Below are 18248 nucleotides of genomic sequence, written 5' to 3'. Positions count from 1 at the left end.
GGACCGCACAGCACTGGGGCCCGGCCCTGCCGGGGTCCTGCGCCCTCAATCTGGCAACACTTTGCAAAAATACTGCTTTAGGTTCTCAAGAGCCAGAGGCCCCCCGGCCCTTCCAGTGGGCTCGGCCCTCAGTACCCGGAGCCCTTTGAAACAATTATGAGTTGCAGGTGTGTAAATTTTCAAGGCTTTTCTTTCGGCCTTTTCATTAAATCAGCAGTCATAACAACAAAAAACGCTGCTTTTTCGGGGGCACTCTGCACCGAAGGCGGCCCTGCACGTTCCTGCACCCGGGCCTCGCCCTCTTCTGCACACGCCGTGCGGAGCTCAGCCGGAGCCCGCCCCCGCCCCAGGCCCCGCCCCCGGCCCCGCCCCCGGTCCCGGCCCCGCCCCCCGCGCCGCGGCCGCGGCTGAGGAGGTTTGTCCCTCGCGCGGCGCCGTCCGGCGCGGGCGGCAAGATGGCGGCGGTCTCAATGTCAGAGGCGCTGCGGCGCGCGCTGTGGGGCCGGGGGGCCGCGGCCGCAGTCCTCCGCGTCCCGAGCAGGTAACGGGCCTGCCCGGCGTCCTCCTCAGGCTCCCGGCGCCTCCTCCGCTCCTGCGGGGCCTGAGCGGCGGGCCCGGGGCGGCCGCGGGCGGCGCTGCGGGGAGGCCGCGGGGAGCCGGGCGCGCGGCGAGGCGGGGGCGCCAGGTTTCCGGGGCGTTCGTCCTGCGCCGCGGGCAGGTCTGCGGCGGGCGTCCCCGAGCGGCTGCGGGACCCAGGGGAGGGGCGGAGTCTCCCCGGCTCCCCGGCCCGCACCCTCCGGGTCTCCCTGCCCGCGGCCGCTCCCGGCCTTACCTGGGGGAGGGCACCTGCCGGCCGTCACCCCCTCCTTACCTGGGGGTGAAGTCACCTGCCGGCCGTCACCCCCTCCTTACCTGGGGGTGAAGTCACCTGCCGGCCGTCACCCCCGACCTTACCTGGGGGTGAAGTCACCTGCCGGCCGTCACCCCCACCCTTACCTGGGGGTGAAGTCACCTGCCGGCCGTCACCCCTGACCTTACCTGGGGGTGAAGTCACCTGCCGGCCGTCACCCCTGACCTTACCTGGGGGTGAAGTCACCTGCCGGCCGTCACCCCCTCCTTACCTGGGGGTGAAGTCACCTGCCGGCCGTCACCCCCGACCTTACCTGGGGGTGAAGTCACCTGCCGGCCGTCACCCCCACCCTTCCCTGGGGGTGAAGTCACCTGCCGACCGTCACCCCTGACCTTACCTGGGGGTGAAGTCACCTGCCGGCCGTCATCCCCTCCTTACCTGGGGGTGAAGTCACCTGCCGGCCGTCACCCCCGACCTTACCTGGGGGTGAAGTCACCTGCCGGCCGTCACCCCCGACCTTACCTGGGGGTGAAGTCACCTGCCGGCCGTCACCCCCACCCTTACCTGGGGGTGAAGTCACCTGCCGGCCGTCACCTCCATCCTTACCTGGGGGTGAAGTCACCTGCCGGCCGTCACCCCCTCCTTACCTGGGGGTGAAGTCACCTGCTGTCCCATCACTCCTGACCTTACCTGGGGGTGAAGTCACCTGCTGTCCCATCATCCCCATTCTTACCTGGGGGTGAAAGCACCTGCTGTCCTGTTACTCCCATCCTTACCTGAGGGTGAAAGCACCTGCTGGCTGTCACTCCTGACCTTAGCTGGGGGTGAAGTCACCTGCTGTCCCACTATTCCCATTCTTACTTGGGGTGAGGGGTGAATTCACCTGCTGTCCCATCACTCCCATCCTTACCTGGGGTGAATGCACCTGCCGGCCTGTCACTGCCATCCTTACTTGGGGGTGAATGCACCTGCATGTCCATCACTCTAGTCCTTACCTGGGCAGTGAAGTCACCTGTTGGCCTGTCACTCCGGTCCTTACCGGGGGGGGGGGGGGTGAAGTCCTCTTTGCTTTCAGTGGTGTTGATTAGGTTTCTGAACTGAAACATTGATTTACGCATCCGACTGCTTGGGAAGGACACTTGGTGGGAAATCAATGTTGGTGAAAATATTGGAAGTTAATTTTTTGAAGGCTGGTCGTTATGCTGGGGGGTATCCCCATCCAGAATTTTATTGAAGCCTTGCAGTAATTCAGAAGTTTTTGTTGTTATTGTTTTGTCTTGAAGCATTTTTGTGATGATGATTTTTTTGTGTGTGTCTACAGACTACATTACTTAATCCTCGATTTCCCTATTTTCCCAAATTTTTTGCAGCCCTAACACGACAGCACACACACATACACATTCTTGTCTGTGAATAATTGGTGTCTTATTGCTGTTTCACAGCTTGTTAGTATAAACACAAACCAGGACTTCTATAGAGATTATATGATAGGAACAGTGACCAAAGGACTGGGTGGACTGATGTGAGGGGCGTGGGACTAATGGGAGTGGTTAAGATGCTAATTAATTCAGTGTTGTAGTAAATAAACAGGGAATGCAGAGGGTTAGAACTGGAGTTAGAAAGGATTTTTGGAGGTAATTTTTATGAAGGTTTTAAATGTGGGTTTTGGGCAAGGTCAGTGGGTTATGGGAAGGCCTGAAGGTGGTCGTCAGAGTTATATGTATAACGGGGTCATTGAAAAATAAGGGTGCTAAGATTGGGGAAAGGGGAATAAGTTTGCAGTTAACTTCTGCCTATGGGGGACTTGAAGAAAGGAAAGTATTTCTCTAAGGTCAGGTGCCTCATGGGTGACGTAGGGCTAGACTAGAGGTGACTCAATTTAGTGCTTGCTCTCCTAGACATTATGTATATTCACTTTGCATTCCCAAATAATAAGGTATCCACAGTTGCCCTTCAACAGATTTGAAGGGTCCACTGGTGCATGGCTCATCAAAACATGGCCGTATGCCAGCCAGGAAAGTAGTTGAAGTTAAGTTATTACATTTTGGAAACTTTGACGATAGTTAATACTACTTACCCAGATTTAAAGAGTTCCTGCTTGCAAACGTCTTAGAAGAGATTTGGAAAGAAAATAAAAATTTAGGTCACATAAGATGACTTTTGTTTCACACTGTAAAAAACTTAAAAGCCAAGGAAAACAAATTTTAAACACAAGTCAAATGACACATTTATTTGCTTTCTGTACCACTTTTTTACCCAAAGAGTTTATGCTGTTCATCTCATTTCAAGGAAAATGTGTGGCCTTTTCCCTTACGTGTTATTTGCTGTTCGTCCTTAAGCACTGTCCTTCCTTGTGCTTTGAGAATAATGATCTGAAAAGACTGAATGTGGAAAGAGAACCAATAATGTGTGGAAAACAGTTGCAAATGATATGATGTTTCAGATGAAGGGAGTAAGGCACTTGGTAAGGAGAGTAGTGAAAAAATATAAACATTGGAGAAAGGAGCTATCAGTAGAAGGAAAGAAACAGTTAACGGTTAACTTATAAATTTAATGATACTATATCAGTAAAAAATTTAAAAAGCAAACCAAAAATTCCAAAACATACACATGAGAGAGAAAAATTACTTGAACAAAGCAGGTGATTCAGCTGATCTAGTAGCTGAGTCCTGCTCTAGAGCGAGTCTCAGTTTCCTCCTGCCTCTCGTTTCCCTGGACTGAAGAGAGCGGGGGAAACCCTGATAAATGGCCTGCAGGGATCCTTCCTTTCCCTGACTTTCCTAAGGGATTGTCCAGGGTAAGTTTGACTATTGAGGATGTTAACCTGAAAGCCAGATAAAATGGCACCCTGTTTCAAAATAGCAATACTTAGGACTCCTGGCAGACATCTGATGCAGCGGTTTTTGTTTTGTTTTCTTTAACCTATTCATGTATACTTATCTCATCCTGCCCTGTCTCATCACTTCTGAATTTGGACTGAGTCTTGTGTTCACCTCACAGCTCCTTAGGGTCTGCAGCAGGTGTGAATGACTGTGGTGGTGACTAGGTATATTTTCAGGCCTGTTTTGTGCTCCAACCTATAGCTCTGCCCTGTTGCTGTTTCTGGTTTTTTGTTTATTTGTTTTCTGCATTAGATAAGCCAGTATGAAATTATGAGGCTGCAGGAACCCCCAATGAGGAAGAGGTCCTAAGGTTGACAAGAGTTCTCTGTATATTACACCTTGCTGAGAAAGTGTCTCAGCCCAAATTTGGGAAACGTTTAGGACATTTAAAACCAATAGATTGGCTTTACTTCAGGTAAGCTGGATAAACAAATTCCTCTCTGAAGGGCAGCTACTTTTGCTGCCTTTGGAACATATCAAAGCCAAGTATTGTGAGCTTGAAGTGTTTCTTAAGTGCCTTCTAATCCATTTCATTGTTTGGCTTATTTCCCTCATTAAAAAATACCCATAATTAGTTGGCCTGTTTCATCAGTAGCAGTATCTTTGTTGAATAATTCTTAGGAGAAGTAAATGTTTTAATACTAATAAATATTAGAATAGTGTCTGGCACATAGTAAACCTTACCTAAGTAAATGTGAATTTATGTTCATTCAAGCCTGAGCATTGTTCTTTAATCTTGGTGATGGATGGAATTACTGTTTAAAATACTGGCTTCCATTTCCTAGGACAGGATTATATGTCACTGCCCCTTGGCCAAGTCACTTCTTTGGCCAGTGAAATGTTACTGGAAATGTAGTGACTTGTCTAGCAACAGCCTGAGGAGTGTTCCCTAGCCTGAGGAGCGGTCCCTGTTTCACCGGGTCTCTCCTTTTCCTCTGCTGTGAGATGGATGCATCCTGAGTCAGGTCTCTAGCCTAGGTCCTGGGGTGAAGGTAGCATGCAGCAGAGAGAAGCTGATTCTCGTAGGCTGCGTAAAATATATAAAATGACTGAGAAATAAGCCTCTGTGTGGGGTATGCCACGAAGGTGTTCGGATTGTTGGCTGCCTCAGCATGACAACCTGTACTGACTCTGTACACACACACACACCAGCATGACAACCTGTACTGACTCTGTACACACACACACACACACTAGCATGAGAACCTGTACTGACTTTGTACACACACACACCAGCATGACAACCTGTACTGACTCTGTACACACACATACACACCAGCATGAGAACCTGTACTGACTCTGTACACACACACAGACCAGCATGACAACCCGTACTGACTCTGTACGCACACACACACAGACCAGCATGACAACCCGTACTGACTCTGTACGCACACACACACCCCAGCATGACAACCTGTACTGACTCTGTACACACACACAGACCAGCATGACAACCTGTACTGACTCTGTACACACACACACACACACCAGCATGACAACCTATACTGACTCTGTACACACACACACACACACACACACACACACACACCCCCCAGCATGAGAACCTGTACTGACTCTGTACACACACACACACCAGCATGACAACCCGTACTGACTCTGTACGCACACACACACACCAGCATGAGAACCTGTACTGACTCTGTATGCACACACACACCAGCATGACAACCTTTACTGACTCTGTACACACACACACACCAGCATGAGAACCTGTACTGACTCTGTACGCACACACACACCAGCATGACAACCTGTACTGACTCTGTACGCACACACATGCATGCACACACACGTATATGAGCAGGTATTAACACGTGGGCTGATGTATCAGTAGTGAGGTCACAGGCTTTCAGAAGGCTGGAAAACAGTTTTTATTTATTTTTTGTACTAAATGGCACCTAGTGTAATGGCTCACACTTGCCAGGTAAGTGCTTATGAAGATGACTAAGTACATATTTAGAGATGGGTGGTCATGAGGAAAAGGAGGAAGCCACAGCAGTATTTCTATGAACAGACACATCCGTGAAGGCCAAGTAGGTGCTAACCTACATAAATGTGGGTCTGAAATATCTACACCTACTCTTTTCTAATTATTTGTGATGGTCTGAGTTTAGGATATTCAAATACCCAAAGCTGTTTACTTCTGGATTAAACTTGTCTTATAAATATATATTTTTTGTACTCATACATTTCCTTGGCAAGAGTCCTGACTCCTCTTTTGTATTCAAATTAAAAGAGGTGGAAATGAATTTATTTGGAAAAGGGTACTCATGAAACATGAGAGCTTTTTGGAATAGTAGTAACTAAATTTGATTATTAGACTTGCTCTCTGCAAGTTACTTTACATGGAGTTTTTAGAAGTTTATAAGCCATGGGGCCTAGTGGAGAAAAACAGAGCATCTCTGTTCCCAGGTAACACACGTCAGCAGAGACAGAGTAAGACAGTTCAAGTGGAAGAGCTTCTAAAATATATCCTATCCCTTGGTGAAAGTTGAGACTCATTTTTATGGTATTTATTCTGAGCACAAATTAATAATAGCATCTAACATTTATTTCTTACTGTATACTAGCCACTGTGCCAAGGCCTTTACCTACATTATCTCCTGTATTTTTCATAATAATCCTGTGGACTCAGGTGTTCTTATTCTCAGTTTCTTCAGGTGAGGAAACAGATTTTTCAGTTTACAGGCATACCTCGTTTTATTGGGCATGGCTTTATTGTGCTTCACAGATGTGCTTTTTACAAATTGAAGGCAAGACCCTCCACCAGCAGAAAGATTACTACCTGCGTTGTTGCGGTGGTCTGGACCTGGCCCGCAACGTCTCCGAGGCATTCCTCGTTAACTAGGAAATAGCCTGGGTTAGCAGTCTAAAGGGTATGGTGACTTTTGCAGTGAGAAATACTATGTCTGATAGTGGTAAATCAGTATTTTCCCTGATTTCTTTTCCTTTTTAGTATAAAGTATGTTCTTTATTTGAGAGACTATCTGATGCTCTGGACTTTCGCTCCACTGTTCCTTTTATACAGTGAGTCTCCAATTGAGAAATTAGGTATTTTCCTTTTGTTTGTTTTTCAGTTAGGATTTTTTCCTGTAAATTTTGTAATTATTTTTGGTGAGAGACTTTCTGTAGGTGACTTGATTTTTATACTTTCTTACTGTCTTAAACAAAATACTTGTAATGTATGCATTACAGGAAAACTGAACATAGTTTTTCATTGTCTTGCTCCAGTGGTCATTAGGAAAAACAGTTGCTGTGTTCTGCTGCCTGAAAACTATCAGGTGTCTTTAGCTTTCTGACTTCTTGGGCCTGCTGTTTAATAATGTTTTGGGTCCTTCCTGGACAGGTCTGCTTCTCTTCTAGCAGTTTCACTACCCTTTGGGTTTATCATGGGTTTGAGTATCAAGCAAGTAGACCTGTTGGAATTGTGTGTAAAATGAAGCCGGGTTAATGAAGCTCTGCTGATGGCTGAAGTTTGCTTTTTGGTTAAAGCCTTGAGCTTTTTTAAGGCTGATGGATAATTACGTTAGCACATGAGCTCTTATTATGACGTTTCTTCTTTAGTTACCGGGGATTCTCATGGAACTTTCTTGTACCTGAATTACTCAGTGGCCACATTTTTCAAAGCAACTCTCATCTAAATATCTGGGTGCTTTAGGAAAGTGTTTTAGATCTTCTGTCCTTTAAGTGGTGGCACGAGAGCAGCTCAGAGTTCTATTTGCATCCCCTTCTGTTGTCTGGTATGAGTGTTTTGATATGTGAATAAAACCTTAGGTTCTTTAGAACCAGTTAGTTGCTCAGATGTGACCTTTTCTTCCCGCCTTTACTCATTAGACTTGTTTTTTCCTTATGGGATCGTGCTCCATCTGTTTCAGTGGTTTTTAAACCCTGCTGTGCTTCAGAATCACCTGTTGTGTGCATACAAAATGCAGATGCCTTGGTCCCGATATATATTGGTTCAGTAAGTTTAGGTTGAGGCTTAGCTTTATTGGTGATTCTAATGGGAAGCTAGGGCTGAAAACTACTTTAAAAAAAAAAGTTTCCATCCTATATCTTGAACAACTTCAAAATGCATTTTTCCTTGGGGGAGGGGTGGAAATTTCCAGAAACAAACAAAAATGCATCCATCTTTGCATATTTTCCTCATCTAAAGTAAGTTTTATGCTTTTCGCACATGGACTGGATAGAGGCTTTTTCTTGGAGAAACTTTCCTTTGAGGCAGAGCAGGCATTTTGAGAATTTTGGAGACAGCAGGCCGAGTTGCTGCTCTCCAGAGACCCGGGTTCTTCCTTTTGGAAGGGCTCAGGTTTAATACAGTGCAGCTGTTGAACTCTGCCCTTCGAAGTTTTGAGAAGAAAGTGTTTCACCCTTTAAAATGGAAATACTTCTTTTAGGGAGGTGGTCTTGGTGGATGTAGTTCTCTGAGAAAGTTTCATGCTTTTCTAGAGTTCTTTTCTTTCATTGATTTCTTAGGATTGTTCAGATGTTGAGAGCAGTGCCTTTGAAAGGAAAGACCTGGCTGCCTTTGTAACATGTTTTGCCGTATCCTTAACAAAGCTAGATGAAGAGTTTATTTCTTTGTATTTTCTAGGACTCAAAAATATGTTTTTCCCTTTATTCAGCCACTCCATACATAAGTAAATGGACCTTGAATAGGGCTTACCAGACAAAAGATTCTGTTCTAGATGACTGTTCAGCAAGCCATATGCTTCTCCTAAAAACGTCAGTCTGTCTTGACGAGCTTTAAAGTGAATGCAGATGTTTTGGCTCTTTTGAGGGCTACCACCCTTTGTGTGAAAGAGCACTTCTTTTTCAAGAGATTTCTTTAAAATACTTATATAAATTTGCATGAAATTTACTTTTATATCTTTTGTCTTTTAATTCTAATGGAATGAGATTTAATTAGACATTAGTAATTTAAATTTAATTTTAATATCCTTAGTACAAATGAGATTTATAGATTTAAATAGGTCTCAATATGTTTTTTGTTAAGATTTTATTATTTATTTAGTCTCTTTTAAAATTTGGAACTTAAAGTACTTTATAATATTTACTTTTGCACAATGAAAGGTGATATTTTGGCAGGAAGGGATACCTTTTATGATGTTTGGTGCCTTCTTCTTTGATAGGTTAACTCTAGAAGTTAGAGTTGATCGATTCATATAATGTTGGAGTTGGAACAAAATTCTAGGATCCTCCTGTTCCACCTTTATTTAATGCAAGAATCTCTAGAAACTCCTGCTTCTTGATTATCTAGCAGTTGAGGAATATATGGTGAATTTCTGGTAGCCCAAGAAAACCCTCTATACTTTTAGACTTGTTGCAAATGATATTTCCTTTTTATGCTATATAAAGAAATTCTGACCCCCTCATGCCCGTGCACATGTCAGCCCTTCAGACCGTGGAAGATACCAGCCCTCCCTCACTCATTTCTCCCCAGGCCTGCTCCAGCCTTGGCGCGTCCAGCTTGCTCACCCTTTGTTAATGCCCACATTTCTCAGTGTTTTACTCCCTCTCGGGAGTCCTTAGAATATATTCCATTTGCCAGTATTTTTCTTTGAACTATATGTGTTATTTTCTTGTTGAGCTTCATGAGTTCTTAAAATATTCTCAATACAAGTCCTTTGTTATAGATCTATGGTTTGCAAATATTTTCTCCCACTTTGTTTTATCTTTTCATTCTTTTAACAGTACCTTTTACTTGTAGATGGGCTTTGTGTATGTGCGTAACACCCCAGCAAACAAAGATATACCTACAGAGCTTTCTTTGAGAATGTAACAATACAGCTAGTGGCCAGTAACCTGGATGATGCTCTTTGAGTGAGTGTACATTTTCTCTTCACTAATACTGCCTCAATGACTCAAAACAGAGACTTTTTCCACAGTTGACTTTTAGGCTCTTGCCCCTGCCCCACATCTCTGGCTGATTGCTGTGGTGCAGCCTTGTCTTCTGTCTTATTCATATTTCAGCCACTTTAGTGCATAGTTAGCACCTGGATGGACACAACATGTATCTGAGGTTATTTCACAGATTCCAGCTTCCTCTTCCCTCAATTGCTGATGAAGTTCATGATTTAAGTACATCTTAGGTACTGCTTGTAGGCCACCCCTCCTTAGGGCTCATGTTTTAATTTTGGTCCCAAATATAATCTTTTGGCTTTGAGTTCAAACTGTTGATGAGGCCAGTTCCCTTAATAATCTCTAACTATTGTCTTTAACTTTAGCTTTGGGAAAAACTATTTTCTGGAGATTTTCTATTAACTCCTGTTATTAGCTTTGACTGTATTAGCTTTGTCGTACTTGAACTGCTCTCTTGGATCCAACACATCAGTGTAACGTAGTAGTTAGGAGCACACATTTGAAGTTGGCTTTACCAGCATTGGAGTCCTAGCTCTGACGTGTCCTCTCTCTCTGCCTATTCTGTGTCTGTTTTCTGTTTTATAACATGGACATAGTAATCTGTTTCGTAAAGTCTATGAAGTCCTTAGGGCAGTGCCTGGCATACATTAAGTGCCTCATAAATTGTAGCAGTAACAACACCATTGTCGTCATCATCATCATCATCATCACCACCACCACCACCACTTCTTCTGTGGCTCCTTTTTTACCTTCCTCTTTCTTTTTGTTCCTTTCTTCCTTCCCCACCTTTTTTATTCATTTCATAAATCTTTCCTAGATTCTAGCTCCCCTTTCTGGATTACCAGAGCATCTTGGATTTTTCTCTGTTTATTAACAGTATTTTACTCATGAGTCTATAAAAGTATGGCCTGCACCTGGCTTTTTCCAGATTGTGACCTCCCATGCCCTCGCAGCTTCATGCAGCCTATTTTCAGCACCCGTCATCCCACTGAAATAGCTTTCATCAAGGTTGACAGTGACCCTGCTGCTAAATGAATAGACGCTTCTCAGTCCTTATCTTACGTGACCTTGGCAGTCCAAAACGACGACTCTCGTTCTTGAAAGATTCTTCCTTTGATTTCTGTTTTATTTTTCCTCCTTCTCAGTTCTCTTTGAACGCCCATCATCGTTTGCCCATTCCTTGAACTGTCAGTGTTTCTGAGTTTGATATATAGCTCTTTATTTTTTTTAAATGTTTTATGTTACATAAAGCTTACATACACATGAGTATATGTAACCTCTGTGCATGTTAAGAAGGATGACGGCAAAGTGAATTTGTGTGGACCCACCGTCCAATTTAAGAGCTAGAGAATTACCAATATCTTATTCTTTGCATACTCTCTGTGTTGACTATCTGCACCCCAATATGTTCACCCTAATCTCCGAAACCTGGGGACTTTGCAGATATGAAGTTGAGCCTCTTGAGAGGTTTTCCTGCATGATCCCAGTGGGCCCCAGGTAATCACAATGGTTCCTCTGAGAAGCATGTGGGAGGAGTCCGAGGAGAGGGAAATGCATGGAAGCAGAGACAGTGCTGTGCCCATGTGCTCAGGGGTGCCAGCAGCCTCCCAAAGCTGGAAAAGGCAGGAGCAGATTCTCCCTGGAGCCTGCAGAAGGACAGCCTGGAGGACGCATTGATATGAGCCCTGGGAGACTTGTTCTGCATCGAGGACCTCCAGAACTCTTAAGAGAATAAGCCCTACTGTTTCATCCCTCCAGCCCTGTGGTGACTTGCTATGGCTGCAATAGGAACCTGAGCACTCTCTCTGTATCGCCATCTACCATGGCTTTAGCTGCCGTCTGTTTACACTAAAGCCTGCGCGTGTATAGTTCATCTGCATCATACACACCTCTCACTCAAGGAAGTCAGCACATATACATGGCAACTAAAAGAGTAGAAAATATTTTTAAAACATTTAGAAATTCAAGTTCATTCTCTCATTATTCTACTTAGTGATCGTTTAGTACTCAACCAAAGAAAAGGCAGTGTGTTCCAGCGCTAGAGGTTTGGGTTATTACGAGACGGTATGTGGGTCTCCACAGGGCGGGGGGTCAGTGGGGCTTCCTAAAGGATTTCCAAGGATAATTTTACTATTTGCAGTTTTTGCCTAGCACACTGACTTGAGGACCTGCTCTTCATGTAAGATGTGACTGTACCTTTTTTTTGAATTTTATACCCTTAGAACTAACTGGGACCTCCACTCGGGGTCCCCACGGGCATGTCGATCACATTGCGTCTGACACAGTTTGGTGGTTATCTCCTCTGCTACACTCTTCCCCCTCCCCCCCCACCAGTTATCTCAGCCAGGAACCTGTGGATCACTGTTGTCTCCTCTCTCAGCCTTCTGTCAATGAGCCATTCAATCCTAGTACTCTTTTTCCTGACTCATTCAGTTTCCATCCTTACTGCAACTGTAGTTCCTTAGCCTGTGGGTTAGAGCCCGAGCTTCCCACCAGTGTGCCTGCGTATTCTCCGCTCACACCTTCTACCCGTTCATCCTCGCATCAGTCCCTCTGGCTCAGTCTCCAGCCATACAAGACTGTGTCTTAGGGATCTGGACTACTTGCGATCCTGACGCTCACTCACACTCGCATGCTTGCTTGCTCTCTTATAATTCAGGTTCTGTCCGAGTGGACAGTTAATTTTGCCTTCCCGCTGTCTTCCCTGCCCCCACATACCTCCACACCCTTTGCCTCCTTAAGTTCTTTTCAGCCTTTAGGTGGCACTTTAAGCACCACTTTCTCTAAGGATCCTTATTTGAATTCACAGCTTAGGATGTGATCTTAGAGCCCCCTGTGCTTACCTCTTGCCAGTACTTAGGTTCCATTGTGATGGCCTGTTCCCTTCTCTGTTTCCCACCAGACTTAAGATCTTTGAGAGCAGGACCTGTTTCTTCTTCACCTCTGTGTTTTCATAGTGTAACACAGCAATTAGCATGAAGCTGGTACTCAGTAAACAGCTGTGTGCTCATTTGATTATGAAATAATATAGAAATTATGAAATAACATAGAAATAATACAGAAATAAAAATATTTCACAGCATCTTCTTAAGCTGGATAGCATTTGAGATATTTGTTTTCCTTGTTATATACTACGTGGGTTTTAAATGTAGCTGCCATGCACAGCGCTGTCATAGGTCACTGAAAAATGATGACTTACAGGTTCATGCTTTGCCCTGCCTCTGCCTTTTATCAGATCATAGTGTTGCAGACTCTGTCTTACGGAGTAAAACTGAGTGGGATTCTGTCAGGAAGGTTTTTGTGCAGTTTGGGATTTTACTAGGACTTTAAAGTTTTCCATCAAAGAAACAATAGGAAAGATGGAAATGTATTGTAAATTTAAGTAATTGCCATGGATAAAGTAAATTTTTTTCTGTAATAGATAGTTATGTGGCTATTACGCTGTGGATGTTGGAATGGTAAAGTGCTCGATACACAGAATAAACCCTGACTTTGAGATCGAGGATTAACATTCTGCTGTTGTAGTCCACATTAAACCAAATGATTGTACTTAACTAGTAAAATTTGTTTAATTTTATTTATTTTAGAAATAAAAGCAAATAAAAATGGAATCTATTAGGGTTTAAGGCATTTTGGAATATTGTAAATACTGTTAAATTTTCCCATTTTGTTTAATTTACTGGAAGGGAGTTGAGAGGAGACGCAATAAGAAGCATTGGTGGAAAAATAAACATTTTTTAAAAAATAAAGAATTCATGACTTTTAAACCAAAATCTAAACTACTGGCTTTGTGGTGTTATACCTAATTTAAAAATAAACTATGAACATGTTTGTCAAGACTGTACCACACATAATAGGCACTAGATGTGAATTAATATGCCATATGTTTTTAAAATTCCCTTCTCAATCCTGTAACAGTGGATACTCAATGGAAACAAAGTGGACAGCACAGGCCACGTTGATAAGGAAGTTTTTCCTGACCATCCTGTGCATCCCACCACACCCCTCTCTCCCCAGTGCACAGTTGTTCCTCCTCAAATAGCAAAACACCTTGTTGTATACCATTATTATAGAAATTACCACTAGCATTCAGAGCAGTGACATTGAATTATTGCTTGTGTGTCTGCCTTCCCCCAGTGAAGTCTTTAAAGCCAGCTACTGGGTGTAGCATTATGCAGAAGACATAGATGTTTTAATAGATGATTGGTGAATTGAGAATAGGAATTAGAATCTTGGTATACATTCTTAAATGTATATGGTCAGCAGAGTCCACCTGGACCTTTGAACATAGATACACTATTTTGTAGTCAATAAGTATTAACTCTTCTAGATTTTTCAAACATCTCTTCAAAGAGTATTTTATTGACTGGTTGGATATTCATCAGCATAGCCAAAATATCTTAAGGGTAACAACATCTTTAGGTACAGCATAGTGATTATAGTTAATAATACTGTATAACATATTGCTAAGAGAGAAGATCTTAAAAGTTCTCATCACAAGAAAAAAAATTGTAACTGTATGGTGATGGATGGTAACTAGACTTAGTGTGGTAATCATTTCACAGTAGCTACAAATGTGGAATCCTTATCTTATACACTTGAAATTAATGTACTGTTATGTGTCAATTATACTTTAATTTCTAAAACAAATCTTTAGGTGAATATATTTTAAAAGGTGGAATGTTTTGGAAAGTCACTGGAAAAAGTACTGGTTACATATCTCATTGTCTTACTGATTGTGTTAGTTTTGCGATTGAAATCAAATTGTGTATATAATTCTGACAATATTTATCTACAGTGGTAGACTTAGGTGTTTTGGTTAAGCACTTTGCTTAGGGACGCCAGTGGGAGTTTTAATGACCCTGTTCAGGTTGAGCAGTCCAGTTTGGGACTTTATGTGGCTAAGCCTCGTAGTGCTAGTTGAGCTTCTCTTCAGTGGTGTGAAGGCCTGTGAAGCTGTCCACTGACCACAGGTGGCTGCTGTCTTCATCCGGCTAACCCCCAGGAGGTGCAGGGTGTGTCTTCACACTTACCTGGCCTTTTGTGTCCTTGTATGTGTATATTTTGTTGTGCTACATTTATGAGGTGATGAAGTCTAGACTGTATTTTACACTTATTTTTAAAATTATTTTGAATTGATTTAAACAAATTAATAGGTCTCTCCAGTTTATAGGCATGAATTATTTTTAAAAAATATTGTATTTCAAAGGGACACTGCTTTGCTAACTAGTATTTTCAGTTTTCCTTTTATTAAGAACTCACCTATAGTTACATTAATTTATTGCTGAATCTTTCTTTGATTTGTTCCTTATTTCAAAAGCTGGTTGCTCTAAAATAGGTCAGAGATAGCAAACAAATACTGTAGCTATTTAGGGAAATTAATTATTGTTTAGTTATTTTTAATCTGAACATTTTTTTGTAGTTGAATCCATGTCTTAGAATTGGCATCAATTTCTGGGTTAAGTTAATAAAAACTTAAAACATCTAAATAGAATCTAATTGTTAGTTTAACAACATTCCTTTCTCAAAAATAATAATGATTGCTAATAATTTTACCTGGAATATATCAGGAGCTCATCATTCATATCCCATTTCATCTTCTCAGTTGTCCCATGAGCTGAGACATTGGTAAACTATAAAGGCTAGTGATAAATTTTGGTGAGAGGAATGGGCTGTGGTCAGGTCAGACACCAGGGGCCTCCCTGACCAGGTGGTCACAGGCCCTGTGATGAGAATGCTGGCACACCGATGGTAAACAGTAGCAGGAGGCAGACGACAGGACTGGTGAAGGCAGGCAGCGGTGTCTTTCTTGAAGTGGGAGTTCTCGGGCCCAGCCCGAGCTTTAGACCTTGAGGGCTGGTCTAAGGCTCTAGCAGTTGAGCCTGCTGTGTTGTGGCCTTGTTCAGTGGTGCCCATGCAGTTTTTCAGATACCACTCATTTTATCAAGGAAAAATAATTTCAGTCTTGATTTATGCCAATAAAAAGAATCTTATGATACAAATTTTGATAACGGTATTTGAAGTTTATGTCTGTAAGTAGCCTCTTCTGGAGACCATAACTGACCATCCCCAAAAGGTATAGATTAAAATTAACTTGTACACATTAGATGGTACTATTAATACTGAAGATGTTTTTTCTTACTTCAACAGCTGGACTAGCTGACATTTATTGAGCCTTGACCAAGTGCCAAGTACTTACAAAAGCTTTATATATGTTGTCTCATTTAATCATCATGGTAACGATATGCAGTGAGTAAAAATGTGGTCCACATCACTTTTCAGTGTACTATTTTGAATAGATAACACAGTCGTAGAGTTCTGTGTATGTAGGTGAATTATGTGCACGGGTCCTCCTCTCATCTTTGACCCCATCTGCTCGTTGACCACTGCTCGCCCCACCCCCAAGGAATTCTTGCTACTAGTTTCTTATGCTTGGAGTTGGTGCACATTCAAGCAAATACATTCTTATTCTTTCCCATTTTCTGCAAATGAAGCAGATCATCATATTTTTCATTTTGCTTTTAATTTTACAACTTACTTAAATATTCACACATGCAAAAATGAGTACAGGGAATCCATAAACCCACCACTTAGAGTGGACGTTGTTACTATTTGGCTGGGTTTGCTACTTTTGCCTTTATGCATCGTGTGTGTAAAAGATGAGCAAAATGCAGGTGTAGGAGTGTATACGCACATGTGTGTATATGAGCAAAATGCACATATAAACATATTTTTTTCCTAAGCTATTTGAAAGTAAATTATAAATATGGTACTTGCTCCCTAAATACTTTCATTTCTTGAGATAAGTTCCCGCTAGCCAGTGAAGGATTTTAGGCAGAGGAGCGGCGTGCTTGGTTGTAATTTCTTGGCTGTGTGGAAGCGGAGGCCAGTTAGGGGACTGTTACATAGAACAGGGAAGAGGGGTTGACAGAAGTAGAACAGTGGGTTTGAGAGCACTTTGTGGTTAACTGGACAGAAAAGGAAAAGTTGGCTGTGCACATTTTTTAGAGAAAATCTGGAAAAGAAGTGTTTGTTAGTGTTTTCAGGGTTCCCTCTCCTCTGTTGCCACTAAGCGAACTGGTCATGTGTATTACTAGAGGAAACGAAATGAACCCTCCATGCCAATTACTTAGCATATTATTTAATTCTGCCCGTCATTCTAGGAGGTATTATTATCCTCATTTTTGCAGACAAGGAAATTGAAGTGCAGCGTTGTGAAGTAATTTGTTCAAGATCGCATTGCTCTTAAGTGGCAGATCCAGAATTTTAACGTGGGTCTGCTGTTTCCAAATTGTTTCATGAAGTTAAAAAACATCTATGTATGCTGGTGATTTTTTTCTTCTAAATATATTTTTAATCGTGTAATCATCAGCCTTTAAAAAATAGTTTGCCCAAGAGTGCCAGGTTTGCCGACGGACATACCGTCTTTGAACTGAAGAGTAAACACCTACCAGCTAGCTTTCTCTCGCATGTAACATTGCCAGATGGTGGATGCTGGCCTGTTTAGCTCTCATGTCCTATAAATTCAGCATTTTTTGTGTGTGATCAAATGTATTGTTTATTTCATTTTAAATATATTTATGATACAAACATGATTCCAGTGGTTTTATGGCAGTTAGAAGTTTTAAAGGAAAAGATTCCTAAATTGAAGCAAATAAGCAACGAGTTGAGATGCTTCGAGGTGAAGGTAAAATGCGCAGCCTTCTTAAAAAATGAGGTGAGCTGTCCAAGGCAAAACATGGTATTAAGCTGGTGTGAAGCAATTATCTAATGGATTTTGACACCTAAGCTTTGAAGGCATAAGAAAATAAATTATGTTGCCCTTAAAGACCAAAAATGTAGCTTTTTACGAGTGACATCTTGATTCACTTGAAAATAGTAAACTCAATCTATAATACTCCCGACCTCAAACAATCAATGTGAAACAGACATTGTACAGCTTAAGGCCTTGTATGGCATTCCCTAGAAAAGTACACAGATCGAGAATTGCTTATTAAGCTGTATCAGTCAAGATGTAAACCCCAAAATATCTGTGGCTTAAAACAACAAACATTTATTTCTTGTTCCTGCTGCATGTCCCTTGCTGGGAGCTCTGGCCCTCCACTTGTCCTCTCCCGGGGACCCAGACTGCTCGGACAGAGGAAAAGCTACAGATAATTGTGCAGTGACTCTTAATGCTTCTGCTAGTGTCACTTCCTCTGATATTTCATTGGCTGACGTAAGTCATGTGCCCACACTGGACTTGAGAGAGCGGTGGCTGTAATCTCACCACGTGGTTGGTGGGGAAGCTGGAATATTGGTGCACAGCCATAATGACTGACACCTTGAGGGGAACATAGAGAATGTTAATTAGTAGAATCATTTTCTGACAAGATGCTAACTAGATAGCTCTGAAGTAATCCTACTGCGATTAAATTGAGGATCTTGATGCTGAAAAGTGGACTGGATAGATAATTGGAAGTGTCCAGTAGTTTCTTATTTGACCAAAGGAGTGGATGGGTTCATCTGGGCTTGCTTTTCCTTTTGTTTTGTGCATTACATTTTCATAAATATAGTGAAGATATGCTCTTCGTGCTTATTTGTAACAAGTCTATTAGTGAAGATTCAAAATTCTCAACTATTTTTATGCAAAA

At 42.6% G+C, this 18248-nt stretch overlaps 1 protein-coding gene across 1 annotated transcript in view; it reads left to right on the top strand.

Annotated features, from left to right (window-relative positions):
- The first annotated feature begins 450 nt into the window (after positions 1-450).
- NDUFS4 (NADH:ubiquinone oxidoreductase subunit S4) overlaps positions 451-18248 on the top strand; it is a 71065-nt gene continuing 53267 nt past the window's right edge. Inside the window, exon 1 of the mRNA XM_087815257.1 lies at positions 451-541. Within this exon, the coding sequence (XP_087671383.1) occupies positions 456-541 (86 nt within the window). The 5' untranslated portion in view covers positions 451-455. The remainder of the gene's footprint in view (positions 542-18248) is intronic.

Source organism: Miniopterus natalensis, chromosome 3 (genome assembly GCF_054644295.1).
Source record: "Miniopterus natalensis isolate mMinNat1 chromosome 3, mMinNat1.hap1, whole genome shotgun sequence".
NCBI lineage: Eukaryota > Metazoa > Chordata > Mammalia > Chiroptera > Miniopteridae > Miniopterus > Miniopterus natalensis.
Note: the sequence above shows the minus strand (reverse complement) of the source record. Positions and strands in the feature narration are given on the sequence as shown.